Source organism: Somniosus microcephalus, chromosome 11 (genome assembly GCF_052327205.1).
Source record: "Somniosus microcephalus isolate GS21.2 chromosome 11, FLI_Smic_1.0, whole genome shotgun sequence".
In the NCBI taxonomy this organism is placed as follows: domain Eukaryota; kingdom Metazoa; phylum Chordata; class Chondrichthyes; order Squaliformes; family Somniosidae; genus Somniosus; species Somniosus microcephalus.
This window is the reverse complement of record NC_140997.1, coordinates 216,910,495-216,938,312: the sequence shown is the minus strand read 5'-3', so window position 1 is coordinate 216,938,312 and position 27,818 is coordinate 216,910,495. Positions and strand designations below refer to the sequence as shown.

General features: G+C 47.5%; 1 protein-coding gene across 2 annotated transcripts in view; it reads right to left on the bottom strand.

Moving 5' to 3' along the window:
- dnase1l4.1 (deoxyribonuclease 1 like 4, tandem duplicate 1) overlaps positions 1–27,818 on the bottom strand; it is a 44,649-nt gene that overhangs the window by 9,234 nt on the left and 7,597 nt on the right. For both annotated transcript variants that reach the window (XM_086001951.1, XM_086001949.1), the window contains 4 exons: positions 25,742–25,830; positions 24,318–24,401; positions 3,113–3,225; positions 1,862–1,974 (listed from right to left, as the gene is read on the bottom strand). In XM_086001951.1, the coding sequence (XP_085858077.1) occupies positions 1,862–1,974; positions 3,113–3,225; positions 24,318–24,401; positions 25,742–25,830 (399 nt within the window). The remainder of the gene's footprint in view (positions 1–1,861; positions 1,975–3,112; positions 3,226–24,317; positions 24,402–25,741; positions 25,831–27,818) is intronic.

Genomic DNA, 27,818 nt, shown 5'->3' with positions numbered 1-27,818 from the left:
ATCCCTGAAGACAGCAGGACAGGTAGATAAGGTGGTTAAAAAGGCATATGGGATACTTGCCTTCATTAGCTGAGGCATAGAATATAAGAGCAGGGAGGTTATGATGGCGCTGTACAAAGCGCTAGTTAGGCCACAGCTGGAATACTGTGTGCAGTTCTGGTCGCCACACCATAGGAAGGATGTGATTGCATTGGAGAGGCTGCAGAGGAGATTCACCAGGATGTTACCTGGGCTGGAGCACTTCAGCTATGGAGAGAGACTGGACAGGCTGGGGTTGTTTTCCTTAGAGCAGAGAAGGCTGAGGGGGGACCTGATTAAGGTGTACAAAATTATGAGGGGCATAGATAGGGTAGATAGAAAGGTACTTTCCCCCTTAGTAGAGGGGTCAATAACCAGGGGGCATAGTTTCAAGATAAGGGGCAGGAGGTTTAGTGGGGATTTGAGGAAAAACTTTTTCACCCAGAGGGTGGTTGGAATCTGGAACTCACTGCCTGAAAGGGTGGTAGAGGCAGGAACCCTCACAACATTCAAGAAGCATTTAGATGAGCACTTGAAACGCCATAGCATACAAGGTTACGGACCAAGTGCTGGAAAATGGGATTAGAATAGATAGGGCTTGATGGCCGGCGCGGACACGATGGGCCGAAGGGCCTCTTTCTGTGCTGTATAACTCTATGACAGGTTTAAACTAGTAAAAGGTAACTTTCAGACTTATCAGAAATTTCTTCTTCACACAGAGAGTGGTTGACATTTGCAATGGGGAGGAACTGTAAAGTGCTTCAAAATGGATGAACTAAATGTGAGCTGAGTGGGCCTCCAAATCCATCATTATCTTGTGAACTACCAGATGATAATTGGAACCAGGCTTGACTTGTTATCAATTAGCAGGGAGCTGTCAATCTTTGCGAGGAATTTGAAAAGAGGCAGCACAAACAAGGCTCAGGGAAAGAAGCAGAACTAAAGAAGAAAGCACTTCAGGAAAGGCAGAGGGGAAAAAATATGTGGAAAATAGAAGAAACTCAAAATCGGGCGTGGGGGTCAATCCAAGAGAAAAGAAGCAAACAGAAAGAGAACTAAAAGGAGCAAGGTGAATTAGAGAGGAAGGCACCTTCATGAGATGAAGTTATTGAGAGATTGGGAAAGTGACCAGGATGTTTACACACCATATTGAAATTCTATCACAATCTGCATTAAAATGACCAGAGAGTGTGCATAGAACAGAATTCCAAACAAGAACAGTTCCGGTAAAGTATGTTTTTCTTAAATTTCGATGCGTTGTGTAAGAGGGTTGATTGTAGTTTTTTAGTCCATCATTAGATGGTACCCTAATTTTTTATTTTCATTTTCATTATAACGACGCTCAATCATTGCCATGTATTGTCCTGAACCTCCACCATATTACAGTCGAGAGAGAGAGACCTCCACCCTTCAGAGTGGGTTGGATTCAAACCCAGGTCCCGGAAGTGTAAAGACTGACTGTGTTCTGATCCACTTTGCCACCATCCCAAGTATCCTACACAAATATCATATTTGAACAGCAGAATTTGGTTTCAGAGGCAAAATAAAGTTCTGAGATGGGGGATTAAATGGAACACAAGCTTAGATTGAGTCCATTTTCAGAGTTCCTATTCAACAAAATAAGGGTTAATGAATTCATTATATAATTAAAGTGAACATGTGACTGCTGGTGGTCATTGTCTGGTGGCCATTTTCAGACATATGGCAGCAGGGCAGGGCAAAGTTACGGATGTTGGCGAGTAACTTATTTGATTGTGTGACTTCTGCTGTAAAATCTAATACACAAGCAGCACCTTCCCGCATAGTTTTGCTTTCTAAAATATGAATAAATCTGAAAACATACGTTGATGTTCCACTTCTTTTTGATCTTCAGGAAGACATCATAGAGTTCATCAATTTCCTTGACTGAATCTTCAGGTGTTGTGTGCTGAGGAATGAGCACAAAGTCCTGCACGACTGAGAGCACATGAAAACCCAAGCTAAAGTCAGTATAATGTAGTAATTATCCCGTGCTTAATAAAACTCTAAGTACTGGAGTCTCAACGTCCGCTTCTGTAGATATGATTCTCTAGACCTTTAGCTCCTATGTCCCATTCCCTTTTATTAGCCTTTCACCTACATTGCACTGTACCAAATATACCCAACGCATTCACCAGAAAATGGCAGACAAGCCATTGCAAATTTCAAATTATATGAATGTGAACTATACATTTTAAGGGTTTCACTGCATTGCATCCATAGTTATGCTGCACCAGGAAATTCTGACATTGTAGATCCATGAAAATGTTGATCTACAAATCTGCTGCTGAATTACAACCTCCTGCTGCAAAGTATAATGCAAGCTTACAGTAATTGTTCAGGCTCATGATCAGTAAACACTGGATCCTTGCTGTTGCAGTTAATAGGAGCTTTTACTTCGGGTCTTTTTGGTCTTGTCTCTCTTTCTTTTCCTCCTTTTTATTTTTGTCAGCGGTAGTGTCGTTGGGCCCTGACGGCTAATACGGAGACCTGATTGTCAAGTCTGTGTAACTAGCAGTTACCCTGTAGGCCTACGATGCTACCAATTTCCTGCAGGTTGAGCCATTTCTAAGTGGATGTGCAGCCAATGGTCGGCGAGCTGTAAATCTGCTGTCGGCTGCATTCCTCGCGTGTAAAAATGCGGTGGCACCTGAATCGTTGTCTTTTATAGTGTGTATGACACCTTGCAATGTTTTGCTTTCCAAATTATATGAATGTGAATGATACATTTCAAGGGTTTCACCGCATTGCATCCACATTTATACATACAGCAGTGTAGATGGCAATATAGACCACCCCCTCTGCAGATATCCATGCTCAGTGCAGTTCTCAATGCAGTTTAAAATAAACTAGGTTTTCAGATCATAAGAACTTAAAATGGTGACGTGGCCATTCGGCCCATCACAGCTCATCTCTCCCTAGGAGCCTGATTCTCTTCTCTTGGTATCCAACTGTCTTTTGAACATTTTAGTGGAAAGCCCCTGACCTCATAGCCCACTTGCATATGGAGAGTCACAGGAATGGTTTAACTGTAAGGGCGTCCCGTCTGTGGCTGTGGAACAGTGAAGAACTATACCTGTGGTTTCAGATTTGAACTGAATCACGAATGGTTCCCTGGAGAAAGCATCCTCATCACCTTTCTGCATATCTTCGTATTGAAAGAGTCTTTCCACTTTCACGATATCATCACTACATGGAGAATAGATGAATCAGGTCAGCTGGTAAAGTGTATTATGCAGTACAGAACCAAACCATACAGACTGGGAAGATCCCAGTATTTGTTGTTGGGTTCGAGGTCTCAGTTGGTGCCGTTTGGCTACAATATGGCTCAGTATCTCTCGCTAGGGAGTCCATATTTGTCTTTATAAACCTTAATTTATTCACTTGTAGGAGAAGTCCTTGGTTGTTATAGTGATGTAATCACCACATGGTCTTTGGTCTAATAGAAAACTTCTAGTTGCCCCTCTCGTCTCTGGAAGCCCTTTCCAATAACACCTATTTTTAAAGTAAATAACTGGCCTAACATACAAGCTTTTAAAGAGCGTAGTCCTTTAGGTATTGGGGTGGGCGGGATCTCCCTTTTCCAGCAAGGGACATCTAGGAAGTGTGCAATTCTGAATATTAATTGCTACATCATCTGATTCATAACCACTGACATCAAGATTGTGTTCAATATTAGGAATATCTCTGAGCAGTTATACTGGAACCAGAGTGATACTCTGAATCACATTGCAGATAAGTGGCTTGAATGAGGGTAAAAAGGAAAGAAAGACTTTCATTTCTATAGCGCCTTTCACGACCACCGGACGTGCCAAAGCGCTTTACAGCCAATGAAGTACTTTTTGAAGTGTAGTCGTTGTTGTAATGTGGGAAACACAGCAGCCAATTTGTGCACAGCAAGCTCCCACAAACAGCAATGTGATAATGACCAGATAATCTGTTTTAGTGATGTTGATTGAGGGATAAATATTGGCCAGGACACTGGGGAGAACTCCCCTGCTCTTCTTTGAAATAGTGCCATAAGATCTTTTACGTCCACCTGAGAGAGCAGACATGGCCTCTGTTTAACGTCTCATCCAAAAGACGGCACCTCCGACAGTGCAGCACTCCCTCAGCACTGCACTGGAGTGTCAGCCTAGATTTTTGTGCTCAAGTCTCTGGAGTGGGACTTGAACCCACAACCTTCTGACTCAGAGGCGAGTGCTACCCACTGAGCCACAGCTGATGCTCATTATTGTTGTGTATGTAATATGTGTGCTACTTTGAACCTATGGACAGGACTGCACTACTTGTTGGGCGTAGTGATACGCAGTACCACTCCTGGCCATAGGGGTATAAATAGTACTGTGGGTACTGATCCCCCTCAGTTCCCGCCTGTGGGCATGAAGTAAAGACCTATGTATAGTCCCTACCTCCAACCAGTAAAGACCTGTTTGAGTTATACGTTTAAGTCTTTGTGTTAATTGTTCAATACAATACACATACTTAACACTGGCGACGAGTCGGTTCGAACCCTGCGGCAGTTATTCCACAGCGGCTTCGTCCAAAGACAGGACGTTGAAGAGAGGTTCCAATCCTCAACACCCCACTGAAAACTGAAGGGCAGCAGAAATCCTGACAGCTTCCAGCGACTGGAAGCGACAGGCATTAGGACCCTGAAGCCTCCATAACCTCGTGGGTAAGCCAGAGCCCGGGAGGGCGCGAGCGGGTAAGCCAGAGCCCGGGAGGGAGCGAGCAAGAGCCGCCGAGCGGGTGAGCCAGAGGCCGGGAGCCGCTTCAAGCGGGAGGCGCTTAGCGGGCCAGCGATCGCACCGGTGATAAGGGCTGAGAACCGTTTCGGGCAGTCGGGCTGAAAGTCAGCGACGAGAAGCGCGGGAAAACCGCCATTGAAGTGGGCGGGGAGAGCGAGAAGCGCGGGAAAGCCGCCATTTTTCGCGGGAAAACCGCTGGGGAAGAAGGCAGAAGCGGGAAAACCACCATTTTGTGGGCGGAGGACGACGGCAAGAGCGGGAAGCCGCCATCTTGGATAACAGTAAAAAAAAAATCTGAGAAATTGCAAATCTGATAAAGTACTACAATGCCTAAACACGGGAATATTAGCAACTTTGATAGTGACATCGAAGATTGGGCCATATATGTTGAACGAGTTAAAAATTATTGTAAGGCCAATAAAATTCGTGAGGCTGATAAAGCACTAACATTATTAAATTTAATGGGTGCGAAGACATACGGGCAATTGAAACACCTGTTATCACCAGATGAACCGGCGGATAAGACGTTCGATGAGATTGTTACTGTCCTGAAAGATCATCTAAACCCCACGCCGCTGATGCTAGCGGAACGATTTAAATTTTACGACAGAAGGCAGCTACAGCATGAAAGCAATGCTGAATATTTGCTGGAATTGCGTAAATTAGCAAAATATTGCCAGTTTGGAACGGGACTGACAGAGGCACTTCGAGACAAATTTGTGTGTGGTTTATTTAAACAGGATACACAAAAGCGACTGCTCGAGGAGAATGAGCTGACGCTTGAGAAGGCGGTCACTATGGCAGCAGCACACGAAGCCGCAGCGAGAGGCACGGCAGTAATGCAGCTACGGTCACCGGAGCTCAGTGCACACAAATTGGGTGTGAGTTCTGGCAAATGTTATCGTTGTGGAAAGACAACGCATGATCAGAACCAGTGTTGGTTTAAAAACCAAGAATGTAGAACTTGTGGTAGGCTTGGACATATAGCTAGAGTATGCAGGTCAGGGAAGAAGACCAGCAACAAGAAGTCACCGCAAGGAAAATACGCAAAGGTACACAAGGTGACCGAACAGGAGTCCGATTCAGACGCTAGCAGTAATGAACTGGCTAGCTTAAGCTGTAATGAACTGGCTAGCTTAAGAGTACTCAACGCTGGTAAGGGTGCAGACCTCCAGACAATTTGGGTCACTCTTCAGATAGAAGGAGTCCAAGTAAAACTGGAATTGGACACTGGATCGGCATTGACGGTCATAAATAAGAAAGATTACGGAAAGTTATTCCAACATATTCCCCTACAGGATACGGGGATTATATTGAAAACATACACGGGGCAAAGAGTGTACCCCATCGGGAAAATAAAGGTTGCAGTGGTCCACAAGGGCGAAGACAGTCAAATAATGGACTTATATGTGATATCTGAAGGAGGTCCTCCACTACTAGGACGGGAGTGGATTAGGAAAATGAATATGGACTGGCATTTCCTACAAACAATAACGAGTGAGAACTCGGTGAAGATAGTCGGCCCAGACTCTGGAACGGATGATGGTAAGCCCAACTCAGGTGCAAAAGACAAAGTTTCAGCACAGAATTCCACTGAGCAACAACAACATAGTTTAACTGTGGATTCTGAGTCTGGCAAGTCTACTGATGTGCCCATTTCTGAGGGACACCGGGCTCGAACTCAACTCCATTTCAAACTACAACAGCAATTAGAACAAATGCTTTGCCGTTTTGAGCAAGAGTTGAATGCAACGAAAGAGTTCTTTGATATAGAGTTGGAGAATCTGGAAAGACAACAGAAGCAGCTGATGGAGAAAATGGAGCAGGAGCACACAAAACGTCTGATGTCAGAGGAGTTAACGGTCAGCCAACTCCTGCATATGCTGAAGGACAGGACTCTGAAATGGGAAAAACTTGAACATGAACTTCAATATTCAAACGAAAGGGGTTCGGAGCTCTCAAAGGTTATTGGAAGAGCTGAGGTGGCAACACAGACTGAGATGACTGCAACAGAGCAGCCCTTGGATGCCAAAAGTACGCTGACTCACGTCAACGTAGAACAACAGACCGCTGAAACAGCTGCTCCGGTAGAGGGATTGCATAGTCCGATCAATCAATCTCCAAAGGAAGTTGAAGTATTAAAATCACAAATGAGGTCACTAGTAAACGACTTGCTGAAAGCCCAGAAAAAGCTGGATGCAGAGGTACACATGAAGAAGTCTCTTCAGGAAAGATGTCTGGATTTGGAACAAGAGCTGGCTAACGTCCAGCTGGGTATGGAGGAAATAGACGACCCTCTCACTGGTCTAGCTCAGGACGACACCGAATATTACGATGTCCTGTCCTGCCCAGCTTGTAACTTCGACTCCCAAAGTGCAGAAATCATGGAGGAGCACCAAAAGTCTACGGAACATCGGGAGAAGCTGGCTCTACGACGGAAACAGGAGGAAGAGAAGGAGGAACTGCGCATGCAGCTGGCAGCTGTGGCAGCTGACAATGGAGCCCAGAGAGTCTCCAAGAAGCAGAAAAGGAAAAGTAAAAACAGAAGATGACCCATCTGAACCATTATCACCTCTACCAGATCACACACGTGGTCCCTCCGAACGGAGCCAATTCAGTTCGGAAGTTCAAACTGTTAAATCCATGGAAGGACTATTGAATGAGTCACTCCAGCAACGTGAACCGACTACACCACAGAGATTGAATCTGTGAACTGTTTTCCGCAGAGACTGAATCTGTGATCTGTTTTGACATGAAGTTATCTATGTATCTATGTTATTCTGTTATGTAAACCTGAAGTTATATATGTATATATGTTATTACGTTATGTTAAATGGGGAGATGACTGTAAAGCTAGGAAGGGAGGAATGTTGTGTATGTAATATGTGTGCTACTTTGAACCTATGGACAGGACTGCACTACTTGTTGGGCGTAGTGATACGCAGTACCACTCCTGGCCATAGGGGTATAAATAGTACTGTGGGTACTGATCCCCCTCAGTTCCCGCCTGTGGGCATGAAGTAAAGACCTATGTATAGTCCCTACCTCCAACCAGTAAAGACCTGTTTGAGTTATACGTTTAAGTCTTTGTGTTAATTGTTCAATACAATACACATACTTAACAATTATTAGTTTTATTATTAGTTTTCCTCGCTCATTTATATATTTATTTATTTCACCAACTTTGATCTTACTAGGTTTGGACTTGACGTTTTCAATTGGCATATTCCTTTCATGTTTGCCTTAGTATTGTAATCTTTCTCCACAATCTTATCACTCCACTTGGAAGCGATAGTGCGAGGCACAGTGATTTTCAATTTGTGATGGAATAAAATCGTTGCAGTGCTTCACATGCGCTGGAGTGATGTGTCAAATGGCAGGAATGCTCAAAGTTGTTGCTGCCAAGGTGAGCCACCCAACTGAGCAGACTGGGACACACTGTTTGATGGTTCTCAGGAGTCTTTCAGCCTCTGAATTTGTGGCTGGCCATTGTGGTGCTGGTCTGCAAAGTGCTGCAATTCTGATCTCGGGAATGGAGATCCATTGTCTGACTTTAGCATCTCAGCAATTCCATGTACTTTAAAAAATCATGGCTAGATGTGCAATAGTTGCTCTAGCCACTGTAGATTTGGGTAAGAAAACTTCTGGAAATTGGGAGAAATTATCGACTTGGGGTAATATGATGGGGTAATTTTCATGTTTGGCAGTATCGGAAAACTGGTGGAAGCAGATCAGCTGTCTGTTATACTCTGTCTGATTTTCCTTTCTATTGGTTGATGGATAAGGGTATTATAACAGGCGGCCGAAGCACAGTCACCAGTTTAGCATCACTACCGAAGATGAAAGTCGCCCCCGTAGTCTCCTGAAGGTGCATAAAGTCAACACTTATTCTCTGCCATGGCTAACGGGTAAATCTTACTTGGCAGCTGGTGCTGTCCGGCGCTTAACTGGTGTCGCTTTACAGCTGGACATCTTCTAATGGCTTCTCCTGTCTTGCTCTCTATACCTGGGAATCACACTCTGACTCTGAGAAGGCACAGAATAGTCTGTATAATTATGGCCGCACTCGCATATGACAAATGGCCGACGGGTCAAGGAGAGCTGCCAGCATCTGTGGAACCGTGCTGCAATATGAGTCAGTGCCTTGAGGGGGAAAGGAGACAATTGGCAGCAAAGGAAGATGCGTTGAGATAATTTTTAGACAAAAGATGATGAATGTCCTATGGTTGTTTTCTATTCCACTAGTCATAATGGCTGCCAGCATTAGTGAGCACTCCGATATTTTACTTTTACTGCCACTATTCTTCTGCCAATGCTCTTGGAAAAGTATCTGTGATCTAAAATATGTGCCGGTAATGGGATTTCACAGTAATCAATTGCAAGTTTATTTCGGGCATAAATCTTTATTTCCTGAGCACTAGCACCATCATGTATCAGTGACAGAGAGGACACTGACAATTGGCAATTGCATTCACAGCCACTGCTGGGACAAAAACAGACACAAAGCTGAAATGATTTTAGGAGTAGGTCTTAACAGTGTATATAGACAAATACCCTTCAGCGAATAGTGCAGGAATGGTGTGTATTCAGCAGAACTGTGCAGTGTCATAAAATAGGAGGGTGTGATTTCACCCCTCCACCCACCCCCCCACTCTACAATTTGACTGCATTGGGTAGAGGCTGTGTCTTGCCACACAGGGAAGGAAATCATGACTATTTCTGAATGGAGTGAGTGTGAGGAAATCTAAGGAAATAAAATTAACATTTTTTTTAAAAATGGAGAGAAAGGACAAAGTATCAAAGCTATCTAAATTGTAAACTTTGACAATATCCTAATTAAAAACCTTACATCTGCATGCACATCCCATCAACTTTTTCCTCTAAGTTCCCAAATCCACATTTATAATGGAAACGGCCTATGTAAACTTGCCACGCTGTAATTACAACCTTCCACCAGTGGAGGTGCCACATACATTTATAATGGAAATCTAAGAATAAGAATAATGTATAACTTTAAAATGGGGGCCCATTATCCTCCACTCTCTAACCCCGCTTCACCTGAAGACTACACAGTTTTAATTCCCCATATGCAACTCCGTAAGAGATCAACTGGTATATCATTTTAAAAATGCAGTAATTAATGTTATTTTAGGGTACAATTACCACTATCAGTGTACTATTAATAAAATCCATGCTAATCAAATCTCAAGCTCTCCCAACAATGTCTCCAGTTGTGGGTAGTAAGACTGTGTGCATTGAATAAATGAAGATTTTCAGATAGGACGGATCACTTGGGAAACGCCTACTTGCCATTTCAAGGCAGTGGGAACACAGACTTTCTAATGATGTTTACAGCATGTATTATCAAAGACTTGCCGCAGTATCGGTTACATTCTCCTATCGGCTGTACTTTGGGAGTCGAGAACAACAGGCATATTACTTTGGCAGCTGTGACAAGGATCTGCCAAGCTTGCATGTCCCAGCTGGAAAGCGATTCAAGATTCAGATAGGCAAGTCTCCAAGAGATGGAATGATGAAATTTGTCTGGTTAGTTTCAGGACAGCTCCCTATACTTTTTGTGATTCTCTTTCAATTAATTTAGGGGCACGGTATTTTGCTGCACGTGATTTGGAGAGGCTCGCTGTTTTTGTGGGAGTACAGGAGTTGGGGGGCACGGGAGCACATGCATGCTCTGCAGTAGTTTGAGCAGTTGCATGAAGCCAGTAAACATATTGTTGGAACCATCACGTGTGGTATAAATCAAGGATGTCCAACCTGCTGCCCTAGTGCCATGCGAGACCCCTGGCAATCTGGCCCTTAAAGAAAGAACTTGCATTTATATAGCGCCTTTCGCAACCTCACAAATGTCCCAAAATGCTTTGCAGCTAATTAATTACTTTTTGAACTGTTGTGATGTAGGAAACGTGGCAGCAAATTTGCTCACAGGAAGATCCCATGAACAGCAATGAGATAATGACCAGATAATCTGTTTTAGTGATGTTGGTTGAGAGATGAATATTGGCCCCAGGACAAGAAGAATTCCACTGCTCTTCTTCGGAATAGTGCCGCGGAATCTTTTACATCTGCCTGAGAGGGCAGACGGGGCCTTGGTTTAATGTGTCATACGAAAAGTGGCACCTCCTACAGTGCAGCATTCCCTCATTACTGCACTGGTGTGTCTGCCTAGATTATGTGCTCAAGTCTCTGGAGTGGGGCTTGAACCCACAACCTCCTGACCTCACAGGCAAGAGTACGACCACTGAGCCAAGCCCAGGCAGCTGAGTCCTATTTGTGCTTGTATCTCTTATTCACTGGTTTGCCCTGTCTTTTGTGGACCTGGGGGTTTGGAAACAGCTATTTTTAGCACTGTTGCCTCACTGTTGGGTAAGTCCAAGATCAGTACACCAAGACCTGTCATTATTAAGAATTTGAAGCATGTGCAACTTGATGGCAACTTGATTTTAAACTTGCATTACTCCAAGGCTCCGTACACAGCCAAAGACAGAAACTTGAACAGCCCTGGTATAAATCATGAACATACATCCGAGTGTCAACAGTGAGGTCAGCAACAGGTTACATCCACTCTAGTTCTAAATCTTGAGTCTACACCGGCATTGTAACTAGCAGCTAATGTAGGCAATATAACCCAATTAGGACATCTCTATTATGTAATAATCGTAATAAAAACCCATCCGTCTGCCTGTGATTCATAACCCTGGTCATTAGATGTGGATTTCTCTACTGAACCTGATAACTGTTCTCATCTATCTGGACCCTGCTCCAAGTGATTGTTTTTCAGCTTGTTATATGACTCATTAGGTTATAAATGAAGTGTGGTAGCTCAAGACATAGAAAGTTGACTCCCATTTAAAAGATTTAGCATCAGCAGAGCTTTAGAATCCTGGTCCGAGATCTTAGTTGGCTCCAGCAGTGGAGAGTGGCAATGCTGATCAGAGAGCTCCACTAGAGCTGGCGTCTTGCTTAGAGAACCCCAGTGACTCCAGCAGTAGAGAGAGAGCTGGAGTCTTGGTTAGAGAACCCCAGTGACTCCAGCAGTAGAGAGAGAGCTGGAGTCTTGGTTAGAGAACCCCAGTGACTCCAGCAGTAGAGCGAGAGCTGGGGTCTTGGTTAGAGAACCCCAGTGACTCCGGCAGTAGAGAGAGAGCTGGGGTCTTGGTTAGAGAACCCCAGTGACTCCAGCAGTAGAGAGAGAGCTGGAGTCTTGGTTAGAGAACCCCAGTGACTCCGGCAGTAGAGAGAGAGCTGGGGTCTTGGTTAGAGAACCCCAGTGACTCCGGCAGTAGAGAGAGAGCTGGGGTCTTGGTTAGAGAACCCCAGTGACTCCAGCAGTAGAGAGAGAGCTGGAGTCTTGGTTAGAGAACCCCAGTGACTCCAGCAGTAGAGAGAGAGAGAGCTGGGGTCCTGGTTAGAGAACCCCAGTGACTCCGGCAGTAGAGAGAGAGCTGGCGTCTTGCTTAGAGAACCCCAGTGACTCCGGCAGTAGAGAGAGAGCTGGAGTCTTGGTTAGAGAACCCCAGTGACTCCAGCAGTAGAGAGAGAGCTGGCGTCTTGCTTAGAGAACCCCAGTGACTCCGGCAGTAGAGAGAGAGCTGGAGTCTTGGTTAGAGAACCCCAGTGACTCCAGCAGTAGAAAGAGAGCTGGAGTCTTGGTTAGAGAACCCCAGTGACTCCGGCAGTAGAGAGAGAGCTGGGGTCTTGGTTAGAGAACCCCAGTGACTCCAGCAGTAGAGAGAGAGCTGGGGTCTTGGTTAGAGAACCCCAGTGACTCCAGCAGTAGAGAGAGAGCTGGAGTCTTGGTTAGAGAACCCCAGTGACTCCGGCAGTAGAGAGAGAGAGAGCTGGGGTCTTGGTTAGAGACCCCCAGTGACTCCAGCAGTAGAGAGAGAGCTGGAGTCTTGGTTAGAGACCCCCAGTGACTCCAGCAGTAGAGAGAGAGCTGGGGTCTTGGTTAGAGAACCCCAGTGACTCCAGCAGTAGAGAGAGAGCTGGAGTCTTGGTTAGAGAACCCCAGTGACTCCAGCAGCAGAGAGAGAGCTGGAGTCTTGGTTAGAGAACCCCAGTGACTCTGGCAGTAGAGAGAGAGAGAGCTGGGGTCTTGGTTAGAGACCCCCAGTGACTCCAGCAGTAGAGAGAGAGCTGGGGTCTTGGTTAGAGAACCCCAGTGACTCCAGCAGTAGAGAGAGAGCTGGAGTCTTGGTTAGAGAACCCCAGTGACTCCGGCAGTAGAGAGAGAGCTGGAGTCTTGGTTAGAGAACCCCAGTGACTCCAGCAGTAGAGAGAGAGCTGGAGTCTTGGTTAGAGAACCCCAGTGACTCCAGCAGTAGAGAGAGAGCTGGAGTCTTGGTTAGAGAACCCCAGTGACTCCAGCAGTAGAGAGAGAGAGAGAGCTGGGGTCCTGGTTAGAGAATCCCAGTGACTCCGGCAGTAGAGAGAGAGCTGGGGTCTTGGTTAGAGACCCCCAGTGACTCCAGCAGTAGAGAGAGAGCTGGGGTCTTGGTTAGAGAACCCCAGTGACTCCAGCAGTAGAGAGAGAGCTGGAGTCCTGGTTAGAGAACCCCAGTGACTCCAGCAGTAGAGAGAGAGCTGGAGTCTTGGTTAGAGAACCCCAGTGACTCCAGCAGTAGAGAGAGAGCTGGAGTCTTGGTTAGAGAACCCCAGTGACTCCAGCAGTAGAGAGAGAGCTGGGGTCTTGGTTAGAGAACCCCAGTGACTCCAGCAGTAGAGAGAGAGCTGGGGTCTTGGTTAGAGAACCCCAGTGACTCCAGCAGTAGAGAGAGAGCTGGGGTCTTGGTTAGAGAACCCCAGTGACTCCAGCAGTAGAGAGAGAGCTGGGGTCTTGGTTAGAGAACCCCAGTGACTCCGGCAGTAGAGAGAGAGAGAGCTGGGGTCTTGGTTAGAGAACCCCAGTGACTCCGGCAGTAGAGAGAGAGCTGGAGTCTTGGTTAGAGAACCCCAGTGACTCCAGCAGTAGAGAGAGAGCTGGGGTCTTGGTTAGAGAACCCCAGTGACTCCGGCAGTAGAGAGAGAGAGAGCTGGGGTCTTGGTTAGAGAACCCCAGTGACTCCGGCACTAGAGAGAGAGCTGGGGTCTTGGTTAGAGACCCCCAGTGACTCCAGCAGTAGAGAGAGAGCTGGGGTCTTAGTTAGAGAACCCCAGTGACTCCGGCAGTAGAGAGAGAGCTGGAGTCTTGGTTAGAGAACCCCAGTGACTCCAGCAGTAGAGAGAGAGAGAGCTGGGGTCCTGGTTAGAGAACCCCAGTGACTCCGGCAGTAGAGAGAGAGCTGGGGTCCTGGTTAGAGAACCCCAGTGACTCCGGCAGTAGAGAGAGAGCTGGGGTCTTGGTTAGAGAACCCCAGTGACTCCAGCAGTAGAGAGAGAGAGAGCTGGGGTCTTGGTTAGAGAACCCCAGTGACTCTGGCAGTAGAGAGAGAGCTGGGGTCTTGGTTAGAGAACCCAGTGACTCCAGCAGTAGAGAGAGAGAGAGCTGGGGTCTTGGTTAGAGAACCCAGTGACTCCAGCAGTAGAGAGAGAGCTGGAGTCTTGGTTAGAGAACCCCAGTGACTCCGGCAGTAGAGAGAGAGCTGGGGTCCTGGTTAGAGAACCCCAGTGACTCCAGCAGTAGAGAGAGAGAGAGCTGGGGTCCTGGTTAGAGAACCCCAGTGACTCCAGCAGTAGAGAGAGAGAGAGCTGGGGTCCTGGTTAGAGAACCCCAGTGACTCCAGCAGTAGAGAGAGAGCTGGGGTCTTGGTTAGAGAACCCAGTGACTCCAGCAGTAGAGAGAGAGAGAGCTGGGGTCTTGGTTAGAGAACCCCAGTGACTCCAGCAGTAGAGAGAGAGCTGGGGTCCTGGTTAGAGAACCCCAGTGACTCCAGCAGTAGAGAGAGAGCTGGGGTCTTGGTTAGAGAACCCCAGTGACTCCAGCAGTAGAGAGAGAGAGAGCTGGGGTCTTGGTTAGAGAACCCCAGTGACTCCAGCAGTAGAGAGAGAGCTGGGGTCTTGGTTAGAGAACCCCAGTGACTCCAGCAGTAGAGAGAGAGAGAGCTGGGGTCTTGGTTAGAGAACCCCAGTGACTCCAGCAGTAGAGAGAGAGCTGGGGTCTTGGTTAGAGAACCCCAGTGACTCCAGCAGTAGAGAGAGAGCTGGGGTCTTGGTTAGAGAACCCAGTGACCCCAGCAGTAGAGAGAGAGCTGTGGTCTTGGTTAGAGAACCCCAGTGACTCCTGAGAGTTGAGTTCCTCTCCAGACACTCCAGCAGTAGAGGATTGTAAACCTGGATGGAGAACCCCAGTGATTCCAACAGTAAAGAGATGCAATCCTGATAAGAAGGAGTTGGACTAAATTCCAGCCTTCACACATCTCCTTTTACAACCATCAGTTACTTTTTTTTAATATAAGCTACAATGAGAATATGGGACTTTAGCTTCTTTTACATTGCAGCCCTGGCTCAGGAGAGTAAGCTAACTAAGATGCTGTTGTGTGTTGCACTGTGCAGCTGGATTTCCTGTGGGGTCCAACATTGCATGTTAAGGGCTGGCCGGCACATTTTTGACCAGCATACATGCACGGAGAAGTGATGTCATGATGTTGTTACATTACTATGAAGATAATGGAAAAGTTTTGTGTGTGCTGACATCATGACACAACTTCATAATGTCCCCATTGAAATGCACTCTCATGACAGCCCAGTAATGTGTTTACCAGCCCCATTAACCCCAGCAACAGACAGGAAAACCCACTTGAAAATAGGTGTTTTGCATGGACGTGGCTGCTGGCTGCAATGAGATCCACGCTACACGAACCAGCATCTGAGGAGCATTGTAAAAGCAGCTTTCGACTGGCTTGCACGAACCCTTCAGAATATCAAACGCACTCCAGCCTTTTGTGACAGAACATGCTGCATTCCAAAACAAAATGCCTGAGAAACAAGATATCCTCATAATATCTGGAATCAGTAATTCCCAGCAAACGTTTTACCACCTTTGCCTGTGCTTATCTCTTGTCTGTTGAAAGGCTCTGTTGTTTGGTGTCGTCAGTACAACTTCCTAATATAGCAATCCCATTACTCTCAACCAGTCAAAAATAAATATGGGCGGGAGGGGGATTATCCTCCTTTATTTTATGCTGTTGTCACTGTAAAGTGATGTTCAACATTTACAATAATGGACTGAGTGACCGAATGAGTAACGGGAACGGTAGTGTAGTGGTTGTTACGGGACTAGCAATCCCGTATGCCTGGACTAATGATCCAGAGATGTGAGTTCTAAATCCCACCCCAGCAGCTGGGGGAATTTAAATCTGGAATAAAAAGCTAGGGGTCGATTTTAACTCAGCCGTGAGGCGGGCTTTGAGGCGTGCGTGGGGTTAAAAGCGCTAAAACTGGCGGGCGGGACCCCCACCCCCCTTCGCCTGGTTCCCGACCCCGAGCCATTTTAACCCAGGCGTGTCTGATGGTCCCGAATCGGTCCCGAATCAGTCCCGCCTCCAACAGGCGGGACTGGTCTTTAAGGCCTTGAATCAGCAATAATTGGCCTTTATAATGCCATTTTAACAGGCCCTTGCATTTTTAACCCTTTTCCCACGTAAAACACGCCTGGTGGGGGTCACGCCTGTGAAACCTGGCATGAGCACTATTGGCTTGCTGACTATCAGCTGCAGGTCAACCATTAAAGAGGAGATTTGATCAGTCATCATTTGCAGGTGGCAGGACTTTGTTGTTTCAGGCCTGGGGCAACTTTTACCAGGCTTAACCACACCTGTGGAAGGTTGGAGCCTCACACACATTTCCAGTGTGAACTCCTGGGAAACCCCTCTCGCCACCCTCACTCAGCGCTTCCTCAGCAGAGGCATATGCCAGAAGCATGGGAGCCATTTTTCTCCTTCCCTTCTTGGCATTAGAGGAGCTCGAGCACCAGGCGCGGCAGCAGCAGAACCAGGAACAACAGCAGCACCAGCAACAGTAGCAGCAGCAGGAGCGACAGGCTGCTGCTCACCCACCTGAGGCAGCACAGGCCAGAAGGGGCCAGCACATGGAAGCCCGTCGGCGCAGGAGATAACCCCAAACAGGGTCTACAGACACAGGGTCAGCTACCTCAACATGACTGTGCAGCAATGCCAAAGGCAGCTCCGACTTTCGCGACAGGTAGTGACTGACATCTGCGCAATGATACAGCAAGACCTGCTGCCCAGAGGACCAGGTGGACACTCCTTACCAGTGGCCATCAAAGTCACCACCGCACTCAACTTTTTTGCCTCAGGCTCATTCCAGGGATCAGCAGCAGACGTCAGCGGCATTTCCCAGTTGGCCGCACACACTTGCATCACGCAGGTAACCGATGCCCTCTTTGCCCTCGCGCACAATCACATCCATTTCACCAAGGATCGAGCAAGTGTGAGGGCGCGAGCGCTTGGATTAGCTCATCTGGCAGGTTTTCCAAGGGTGCAGGGCGTCATTGACTGCACACATGTGGCCCTTAGGGCACCCCATCGCAATCCAGGTATTTTTGTCAATCGCAAGGGCTTCCACTCCCTTAACGTTCAGCTGGTGTGTGACCACAAGAAGGAGATTTTGCATGTTTGTGCCATGTACCCTGGCAGCTGCCATGACTCCTTCATACTGCACCAATCTAGTGTGTCTCCGCTATTCAGGCCGCCAGACCAACTTCACGGATGGCTACTTGGAGACAAGGGCTATCCCCTGAGGACTTGACTAATTATGCCGTTGAGGAGGCCAGCCAACGAAGCTGAGGAGCGCTCCAACTCCAGCCACATCTCCACCAGATCCATAATCGAGCAAACCATCGGCTTGCTGAAGATGCGCTTCAGATGCCTGGATAGACCAGGTGGAGCCCTATAGTACTCAGCAGCCAGGGTCTCCAGAATTGTCGTGGTTTGCTGTGCACATCACAACATGGCACAGCGTTGTGGCTTGCAGATTCCTGAGGACCAAGTGGCTCCTCACATACCCTCCTCAGATGATGATGATGAGGAGAAGGGCGAAAACGAGCATCCTACAGAGGCCCATCAACCAGCGGCAGCATTACGCGAGAACATTGCTACCTGGGATGCAAGGAATGCACTCATCCTGGCCAGATTTGGTTAGTCTAGTAAATCAAACTCGTTTGCCTCACAGCTTCTTACCTGAGCATCGACAATGGCCAAACCCTGCGGATTCCAAGCTATTTGACCAGCATCCTGACAACTGCAAGTAATCCTAAGCCCTCAATGTGAAAGCCCCATTCACGAAATGACACACGCCAGAACTGCAACAGTTGCCATCAGAATTTTTATGCACAAGAACCAACTGATGGTATTTTTACAATATACACAACATTTCACCCAAGTGACTACCCTTGTGAGTACTTGTGCTTTATTTTCCTCCTACGCGTGCTCCTACGTAGTGGTTCCCCTGTGGCTTCAGCAGATGTGGAGGCCCCTTGCTCACTTTCCTGCTGCTCCTGTCTCGACACCTTTGGCGAGCGTCCTCTGGGGTGGCGAGCCTGTGAGGGCTCGTCGGCAGTCTGCTGCTCCTGCGGCTGTGCAGGGGTTGAGACGTCTATCTCACTTGGGTGTGGACTCCGGCGTGGCTCTGCAGTGGCATGGAAGTGTGAGCGCTTGGAGAGGAGCCCCCACTTCCTTGAGGCCTGCCACCAACTTCCCTCTCATGGGTCAGCTCCCCCCTCTGCGCCTGCAAGTGGCTTGAGTGCACCTTGCTGCACATCAGGGGGGCCATGGGGACCCGTACCTGAAATGGCAGTCCTACTCAGAAGGACTTCCATGAAGGTCTGGTTTCTCTGTTCAATAGATGCCCATCGCTCCTCAAGAGATGTCATTCTATTCTGAACACTCACCATGTTTTCCATACCCTGGTGACTAACCTCCTCCATGGCCGTAGCCCTCCTCTCCTCTACCGTAGCCAGCCTTACCACGGAGGCAGCAATCATTTCCACGTAGGTAGCCATCCTTTCCGTGTTGATGCGTTCATGCGCCACTGACTCCACAAAGGCTCTGCTCATGTTCGCTATGGACTCCTCCATTCACTCCACACTCGCAGCGACCCTGGAGACAAAACCTGCTAGAGACTCCTGCATCTGTGCATGGAGTTCCATCACCTCTGATCTTATGGATGGACCCAGAGGCAAAGGGTCGACATGCAGCTAAGCCGAGCTGGCAGAGTCCTGCACCCTCCGACGAGGACTCTCCACTACTGTCCCTGTCTCCACAATCTGCTGATGCTCACTTGTGAGCTGTGATACACCAGGTGACAACACTACTCTATGTCCTGAAGGTCCCCGTGAGGTGTGAGTGTCTGCGCTGGTGCTGGGTGCGCTTATTTCTGCTGACGCTGCGCCCTCGGAGGTTGCAGATTCCTCTGAGGAGTCTGGAATCTCAGGCTCTTCCTCCTGCACAGTAGGGACGGGGGCTCTCGATGGTCCTGTGGGGGAGTCAAGGAAAAAGTTAGAGATGTGATGCCAAGGTTACATGCACATTGCATTTTGTAGATGATCATAAGTCCATATGATGTAGCTTCAGAATCATTATCAGCGACTCATACAATGTCAATGAGAGAGATGGAAAACTATTCTGTCACCAGCATGCGGGGATGCACCTGTCTGTCCTTCCCCAACTTCCGCATCTGTATCAGCCCCGACAATCTCCAGGACGGCTTCCTTCCAGGGGGTGAGCTGGGCTAATGAGGGTGGCCCTCCTCCTGTCCTGGCTCACTCTCTCCTGTTGTGAGCTCTCTTCTCCTGCAATGAGGGAGACGAGTGGAGGTTGAGTGAGAATGAAGGAGTGAGTGTAGAGTTTGCATAGAAACATAGAAACATAGAAGATAGGAGCAGGAGTAGGCCATTCGGCCCTTCGAACCTGCTCCGCCATTCAATGAGATCATGGCTGATCATCCAAATTCAGTGCCCTGTCCCTGCCTTCTCCCCATACCCCTTGATCCCTTTAGCCTTAAGAAATATATCCAACTCTTTCTTGAATATATTTAATGAACTGGCCTCCACCGCCCTCTGTGGCAGAGAATTCCACAGGTTCACCACTCTCTGGGTGAAGAAATTCCTCCTCATTTCAGTCCTAAATGGCTTACCCCTTATCCTTAGACTATGACCCCTGGTTCTGGACTCCCCAGCCATCAGAAACATCCTTCCTGCATCTAGTCTGTCCAGGCCTGACAGAATTTTATAGGTTTCGATGAGATCCCCTCTCAATCTTCTAAACTCCAGTGAGTATAAGCCCAATCGACACAATCTCTCCTCATACGTCATTCCTGCCATCCCAGGTATCAGCCTGGTGAATCTTCACTGCACTCCCTCCATGGCAAGAACGTCCTTCCTCAGGTAAGGCGACCAAAACTGCACACAATACTCAAGGTGTGGTCTCACCAAGGCCCTGTACAACTATAGCAAGACATCCTTGTTCCTGTACTCGAACCCTCTTGCTACGAAGGCCAACATACCATTTGCCTTCTTAACCGCCTGCTGCACCTGCATGCTTACCTTCAGCGACTGGTGCACAAGAACACCCAGGTCTCTTTGCACTTCCCCTTCTCCCAATCTATTGCCATTCAAATAATAATCTGCCTTCCTGTTTTTGCCACCAAAGTGGATAACCTCACATTATTGGGCAGAAACATGGCAAATGCACTATCACCCAACCTGTCCAAATCGTACTGGAGTTTCACGACATCCTCCTCACAGCTTCCCCTCCCACCCAGCTTTGTGTCGTCTGCAAATTTGGAGATATTACATCCAATTTCCTCGTCCAGATCATTAATATATATTGTGAACAGCTGGGGTCCTAGGACCGATCCTTGCGGTACCCCACTAGTCATTGCCTGCCACTCGGAAAATGACCCGTTTATTCCAACTCTTTGCTTTATGTCCGCCAACCAGTTCTCTATCCAAGTCAATACCTTGCCCCCAATCCCATGTGCCTTAATTTTGCACGCTAATCCCTTATGTGGGACCTTATCGAAAGCCTTCTGAAAGTCCAAATACACCACATCCACTGGTTCTCCCTTATCTATTTTACCAGTTACATCCTCAAAAAATTCCAGTAGATTAGTCAAGCATGATTTACCTTTTGTAAATCCATGTTGACTTTGTCCGATCCTGTCACTGCTTTTCAAGTGCTCTGCTATTACATCTTTTATAATAGACTCTAGCATTTTCCCCATTCCCGATGTCAGGCTTACCGGTCTATAATTCCCCGCTTTTTCTCTACCACCTTTTTTGAATAGTGGGGTAACATTAGCTACCCTCCAATCCAATGCATAGCATAGATACTTAGAAGGAGACAAGGAGTGAGGTTGCAAGACCAAGGGCCCTCCCTGTGTGTTGTCAGTTGTGTTCAAAACATCAGAGTGAGAGGGAGTGTGAGGGCTGCATGGTGGAATAGTTAGGTGAATGTGAGCATAGAGAGAGAGGGAATGGCTAAGGGTGCATGGATGTGAGTGTCAAGTGGGATGTGGAGGAAGAGATTGCGAAAGCTGAGTGCTGGTGAGGAAAGGCAATGGGGATCAGATTGATGGTGATGGAATCTTCATACTTACTTTTCCAGTGCGATGAAGGTCATGGAATCTTTTCCTGCACTGCATCCAGGTGCGCCGTGTGAGCCCCAAGGAGTTGACTTCCCCAGCCACCTGTAGCCACACAGCCTGGGCCTGACTGGGGAGCCTCTTCCTCCCTGAAGAAGGGAACAGGACCTCCCTGTGGGCCCTCGCCCCATCCAACAATGCCTGCAGTGATGCCTCATCAAATTTAGGCGCAGCTCTTGCCCTCCCGCTGGCCATTGTTCCTGCAGGCTCCTGTGCCATCATAAGGGGAAAGCTTGGAAGCCTGCAGAGGAAGCAAGGCTTGCTGTGGACCTTAAATGCAGCAGCAATGATGATGTCATCGGAGGGGATGTGTAGTCATGAAAAACCCATTTGCAAAGGCTTCCCACACGTTGGAAATCAATTGGCCAATTGAGTTAAAATTGCATCAATCTCGCACATCCATTTAGATTCGTGTGGGAATCACGAAATTCGGGGAATCCGACAACTGCCTGCACTTGAGTTAAAATCGACCCCCTAGTATCAGTAAAAACCCAACTGATTCACCAATGTCCTTTTTAGGGAAGGAAATCTACCGTCCTTACCCGGTCTGGCCTATATGTGACTCCAGACCCACAGCAATGTGGTTGACTCTTAACTGCCCTCTGAGATGGCCTAGCGAGTCACTCAGTTGTAACAAACCACTACAGAAAATAAGAATAAAACTGGATGGACCATCCAGCGTCGACCTCGGCACCAACTTCAGAACTCTCTCCCTAACAGCACTGTGGGAGTACCTTCACCACACGGACTGCAGCGGTTCAAGAAGGCGGCTCACCACCACCTTCACAAGGGCAGTTAGAGATGGGCAATAAATGCTGGCCTTGCCAACGACACCCACATCCTAGGAACAAATAAAAAGTGTGTCAGCAGGCTTGGTTATTTATCTCATTACTGTTTGTGGGATCTTGCTGCCTGCAAAAAAATGGCTGCTTTGTTTGCCTGCATAATAACTGGAATAGAATTTCATCTGTACCATGTGGGTGTAAATTATTGCCTAGGTAAAGCACAGAGGAAAATCGTGTGAGGAGGATTGCCTGTCTGTAACCGAGCCCACTGGATTTTCTTTCCATTTTTATTCCATTGCGTTTCAAAGTAATGTGTCGTACGTGAAGCATTTTCAGATGTTTCTGAAAGCTGTTCAGTAATTATAAGAAAATTAGATGGGCCCATTGGCAACAACCATCGTAGCAGGATAAGACTAACGCAATCTCAATCCAGTCGAACCTGCAAAGTCGTCGTCCTCATCTAGGGCTCGTACCCAAGTTGGGAGACCTGTCCCACAGACTAGCCAAGCAACAGTCTGATATAATCATACTCACAGAATCATATAAATCAGCCTGCATCCCAGACTCTATACCACAAACCCTGGGTATGTCCTGTCCCACCAGCAGGGTAGACCCACCAGAGGTGGGAGCACAGTGGGAATGGCCCTAGCAGTCCTTTGCATTGAAGTCTCGTGGCTTCAGATCAAGCAAGGTCAAGCTCATGCTGATCACCACCTACCGCTCCCCTCCATCTTGAACATTTATTTGGAGGAAGCTCTGAGGGAAGCAAGGACACAGAATGTACTCTGATTAAGGGCAACTTAAATTTCCACCACCAAGAGTGACTCGGTAGTACTGTACCACCACTGACCAAGTTCTGAAAGATATAACAAACAGACTGGGCCTGCATCAGCTGGTGAGGGAGCCAATATAAAGGAAGTAATGACTTGACTTTGTCCTCGTCAACCTACTTGTCCCAGACCCGTCTGTCCATGATAGCATTGGTAGAAATGACCATCATGGCACTTGCCACTAAAAACAGGATAAGTCTAACCTGACCAATTACCCCTGATCAGGCTCCTCCCACTTATCAATAAAGTGACTGAAGGAGTCATTGATAGCACCATCAAGTGACACCTACTCACCAATAACCTGCTCACTAATGCTCAGTTCAGATTCCACCAGAACAATTTTGCCAGACCTCATCACAACCTTTATCCAGACTTGCCAGCATTGCTCACATCCCAAGAACAAATATATATTTTTTTTAAATGATAAGCAGCTTTATAAATACAAATTTGTTTCTTTCTAACTGCTCGTTACAGGTACACCTTGTGGCAATTCATGGTTGAAATGGCAGTTAGAAAGATTACCTGTAAACACCTGACATTATTCTCTGACTATATAATCTGTGTCTATAGGCATCTCTCCACTTCACCTGACGAAGGAGCAGCGCTCCGAAAGCTTGTGATTTCAAATAAAGCTGTTGGACTATAACCTGGTGTTGTGTGACTTCTTACATTTGTCCACCCCAGTCCAACCACCGGCATCTCCACACCATGGCTGAAGCTGCCAATGAAACAAATCAAATCACTACATCCAAATATGGATTTTAAAAATACGGAAAATTAGCAACCTTGTTACGACAGAAACGAGCTGGAAACATGTGTCGACCAAAAAGCTAGTTATTTAAATTGCACTTTCACACGCTAGTGAAGCAAGACAAACTCTACTCTTTGTCCGAGTCGTACATGTCCGAACCCTACCTTTGACGACATTCATTTTTTTTGTCTTTGTATTTCCTTAACCTGGCTGAATATTTAAAGTGATCATATTGCCTATTTTGACATTCTTGGTCCAGTATTGCAAACTGACACCAAGACAGGACTCAGCAGACATTATTGGGGATATTTTAACCCGTGGGATCAGGTGCAATGCCGGTTTTACGCCCCACCCGATTTTAATCTCCAGTGAAGTTCCACCTGATCCCATGGGTTTCCTGCCTGCCGACTTAGATTAAAATTTCCCACTGTATATGACCCATTTATAAATGAATATTGGCAAACATTTTAAATGAATTTTAATTGTATCAGGCATTTGGGTGCGCGGTCCAGTTTGCAATCTTTTCCGTTGTTCCTTCACTCACCGATAAATAAAGAGGTACTGCTCCTTGTACGTCCCTCGCCCCAGGGCCTTGCTTAGGCTGGAAGAGTAATGGTTTTCAGCCTGTCTGCACATGTGGAAAATCAAACAGAGAGAGTAGCAAATGGCAGTCAGACCTCTCCAACCTATATATTAAAATCCTTGAATAACAACAGAAACTGCTGGAAATACTCAGCAGGCCAGGCAGCATTCTAGCATTTTCTGTTGTTATTTCAGATTTCCAGCATCCGCAGTATTTTGCTATTGTATTAAAATCCTTGAGTTGGTTATGCTGTTATGCCACCAGTACATCGTAATCAATTAATAATGCTGTAACAATAATGCTTATTATTCTTACTCATGCCATAGTATTCATACATTTCAACAGTGGCTACACTTCAAAAGTACTTCATTGGCTGTAAAGCGTTTGGGACGTCTAAAGGTCGTGAAAGTCGTTAGATAAATGCTAGTTTTGTTTTATAGGCGGTGCTGTACCCCTCTCAGCCTGTTGCAGCTGGGATTTCCCTCCAAGATCCTGCTCAAAATTGGGGAGGATCTCGAGAGCGAATGACGGAAAATTCATGCAGTGTGGCCTACTGCTGCCTTACTGCCCCAACCAAAACTTTCCTCCCTCCATTGGCCACTTCTTCCTAGCTCACTGCGTGCAAATAGCGACAGAGAGTAGGGTAGGGCCTTGCTGGATTTTCCTTGTGTCTGCCTGTGTTACAGCAACATCCACAGGGAAGGTGCAGTAAGCCCTGGGAGGCAGTGGTAACGGCCCTGAGATGACCCCCACAGATGGAGAGAGCATTGTATAGACCTCCCATCACTGCCCAATGACTTACGTCTGTTGGCCTCAGTCTCTGCCAAGTCCTATGTTAGCTGTAGTTGCTGCCATCTTTGGGGAGCTTCTGTCTTTTTCATTCCATCCCCACCAGGGGGAATTTAACGGCAGGGCCTGATTAACGTTTTTTTTCTGTGTCCCCCACCCCCTCCCCACAGCCAGCCAGATTGAAAGGCACTTGCCTCCTGGATCCAGCAGTCCTCGCCTTCCTTTAGCTGCCGGGTTCCCCGAGGCCCGAAAAACCCGACTGCCCAGAGTTAAATTTAAAATGGAGAATCAAAATGAGGCACGCGGCCTCATTATAATATTTAAAGTGCCAACCCGCCTCCTGAGAGCTGGTTGCCCTCCCACCGCCCCCCCCCCAACCCCCCCACCCCCCAACCCCCGGCCCGCCTCCGTTAAAACCAGAAGTGGGCAGGGTTGGGGTCGAGATTCAGATTTCTGCCACTTTAACCTCCCACCTGACCCAAACCCACCCATTTTTTTTTAGGTTAAAATTCCCCCATGATCTCTGGGTGGCTCATCTGGTACCACAGCCACCACACTACCATACCTAAATAGTTTTGGTTAGTGACCGTACTTACTTATTCAGCTCCTCCAGCAGCTTTACAGTGGCTTTTCCACTCTGGTCAGTGACTTCCATTATTAGGATGATGTCATAGCGCAACAGAATCTAAGCAAATGAAACAATTGTATGATATTATCATGTAGCCCAGTCTAACACATTGAAACAAACCTCTTGATGAGTACTTTTAAAAGGTTGTTTGGTGAAAAGGAACACCCCAGGATAGGGGCATTCAATGGTTATTAGTGAAATACATTCCAAATCTAAAAATCCTTTTGACGTAAATTTGATGTGACACTAAAGGTTCATTTTGCCTGTCTTGGGCACCGTGAAGGGGGAAGTCAGCCTTACAGCAGTCAGATCGCTTTGCAAAGAGCCTCACATGAGGCCCAGGGATTAAGCAGTTGGTGATGAATATGTCTGGTAGACGGTATTGGATTTGGAAATCTTGAACGTCAAAGTGGTTGGCTTGTTGTAAGCTAGCCAGTGTATATCCTTCCTCTCACTGAAAGTAGATGCCTATCACATAGTCGATGAAGCATCTCTGAGACTTTGGGCAATAGTCGCTGGAAAGCATTACTTAGAGGCAAAGTATGAGAACATGTAATGTTTGGTACCTGGCATGAGTAGGTTGCAGCTAAGCAATCAGTCGCTGCGAAAGCTTCACATCTCCAACCATTCAAAAAGGGATGGTGTCCATACTGTGTTCAGCAGGGTAATGGCAAGGCACTCGCACATTTTATGTTAAGTTTTGCAGGTAACCTTGCCATTTGTGAGGAGTTCCTGGTACCCTTTATCCACTAAATGATTGCTCAAACCCATGCTTTTCAGTTGCCTAATGATCAACTAGTGATTATTCTCCATTGGGAAATGAGTGGAGTTAAGTTAGCTCCAAGATGGTATGACTAGCAGTGGAAATTTAGAACCGAGGCAATTCTCTGTGATAGACTTAGTAATCCAATATCTGAGTTAGGCAGGTCCACAATACTCTGGAGCGCTGTTGATGATTGACTAGTGGGACTGGCTCATTAATGAGACCTAGAAGAGAAGACATAACTAGGGTTGGGATTCTTCCCTCTCTGCTCCAGACAGCCCTGTTGGACAGTGCTGTAAAAGATAGTGGCCTAGAAATTCACTATGGCCCCGCCAGCTGGCTAGCGCCCAAAAGTTAGCGCTGGGCGCGGAGCCAGTTGCGACCGTCAGATATTCAGTTTTTGCGCCCCAAGTCGGAACCGGGCGCTATTCCAGGGTGTGCCCGCCCCCGCTTGGGGTGCTGAAACTGAATTTCAGCGCTCTAGGTGCCGCTGCGACACCCGATGCGGTGCGGCAGGCCGCCTCCTTCTCTTAAGGTGGAGGTGCCTGTAACGGGGAGATCGCCGCTGGATTGTGCCGGCAAATGAGCCCGGCACCACGGAGAAGTGCCGGGCTCGCGGAAAGCAGCCGGCAATGCCGCGGGGGGGGGTGGTGGAGGAGGCTGGGGAAGGAGGTGCGGGCATGCGGCCGCCGAAAAAGCGGCCGGCCACACCTCCACCTTTATGTGCCCCACTAAGGCTGCAGTAAGGCCCTGGTCTCTGGATGTTAGTAGCGGCCGCCACGGAGGAGGTGGCGGCAACTGAATATGGGCGTCGGGCCGGCATCGGGGCGGAAACGGGGCACTGCGCACACCGATGACGTCATCGGTGCCGGCGCAGCGCTACCGGCTACCGCCGCCATTACCGCCGAGCTCAATATCAGCGCAACCTCCTCTATTGGCGCAGAAGCCCTCTTTGGGCGGTAACTGGCCGCAAAGCTGGCAGCGCCTTACTGAATTTCTAGGCCAGTGTATTTCTGGTTAGACAAGCAGCAGATAGCTTTCCAGTGCTCTTATTGACTCCAGACATGGTTTCTCCAATTTTCCCCAGCAAGCCTCCTATCCTCCACACTCTGTACATTTCAACTGGGAAATGAAAATCTTGTTTCATTCAGTCCTTCAAAGACACAGGGGGTAATCATGGCTTTATGTGATGGTGTATCTCCCCATTTTTATTTCCATGGCCGATTTTGCTATTGCCCATTTTACATTATCACAGGCCAGAATTACCCTTCTGTTCGTTGTG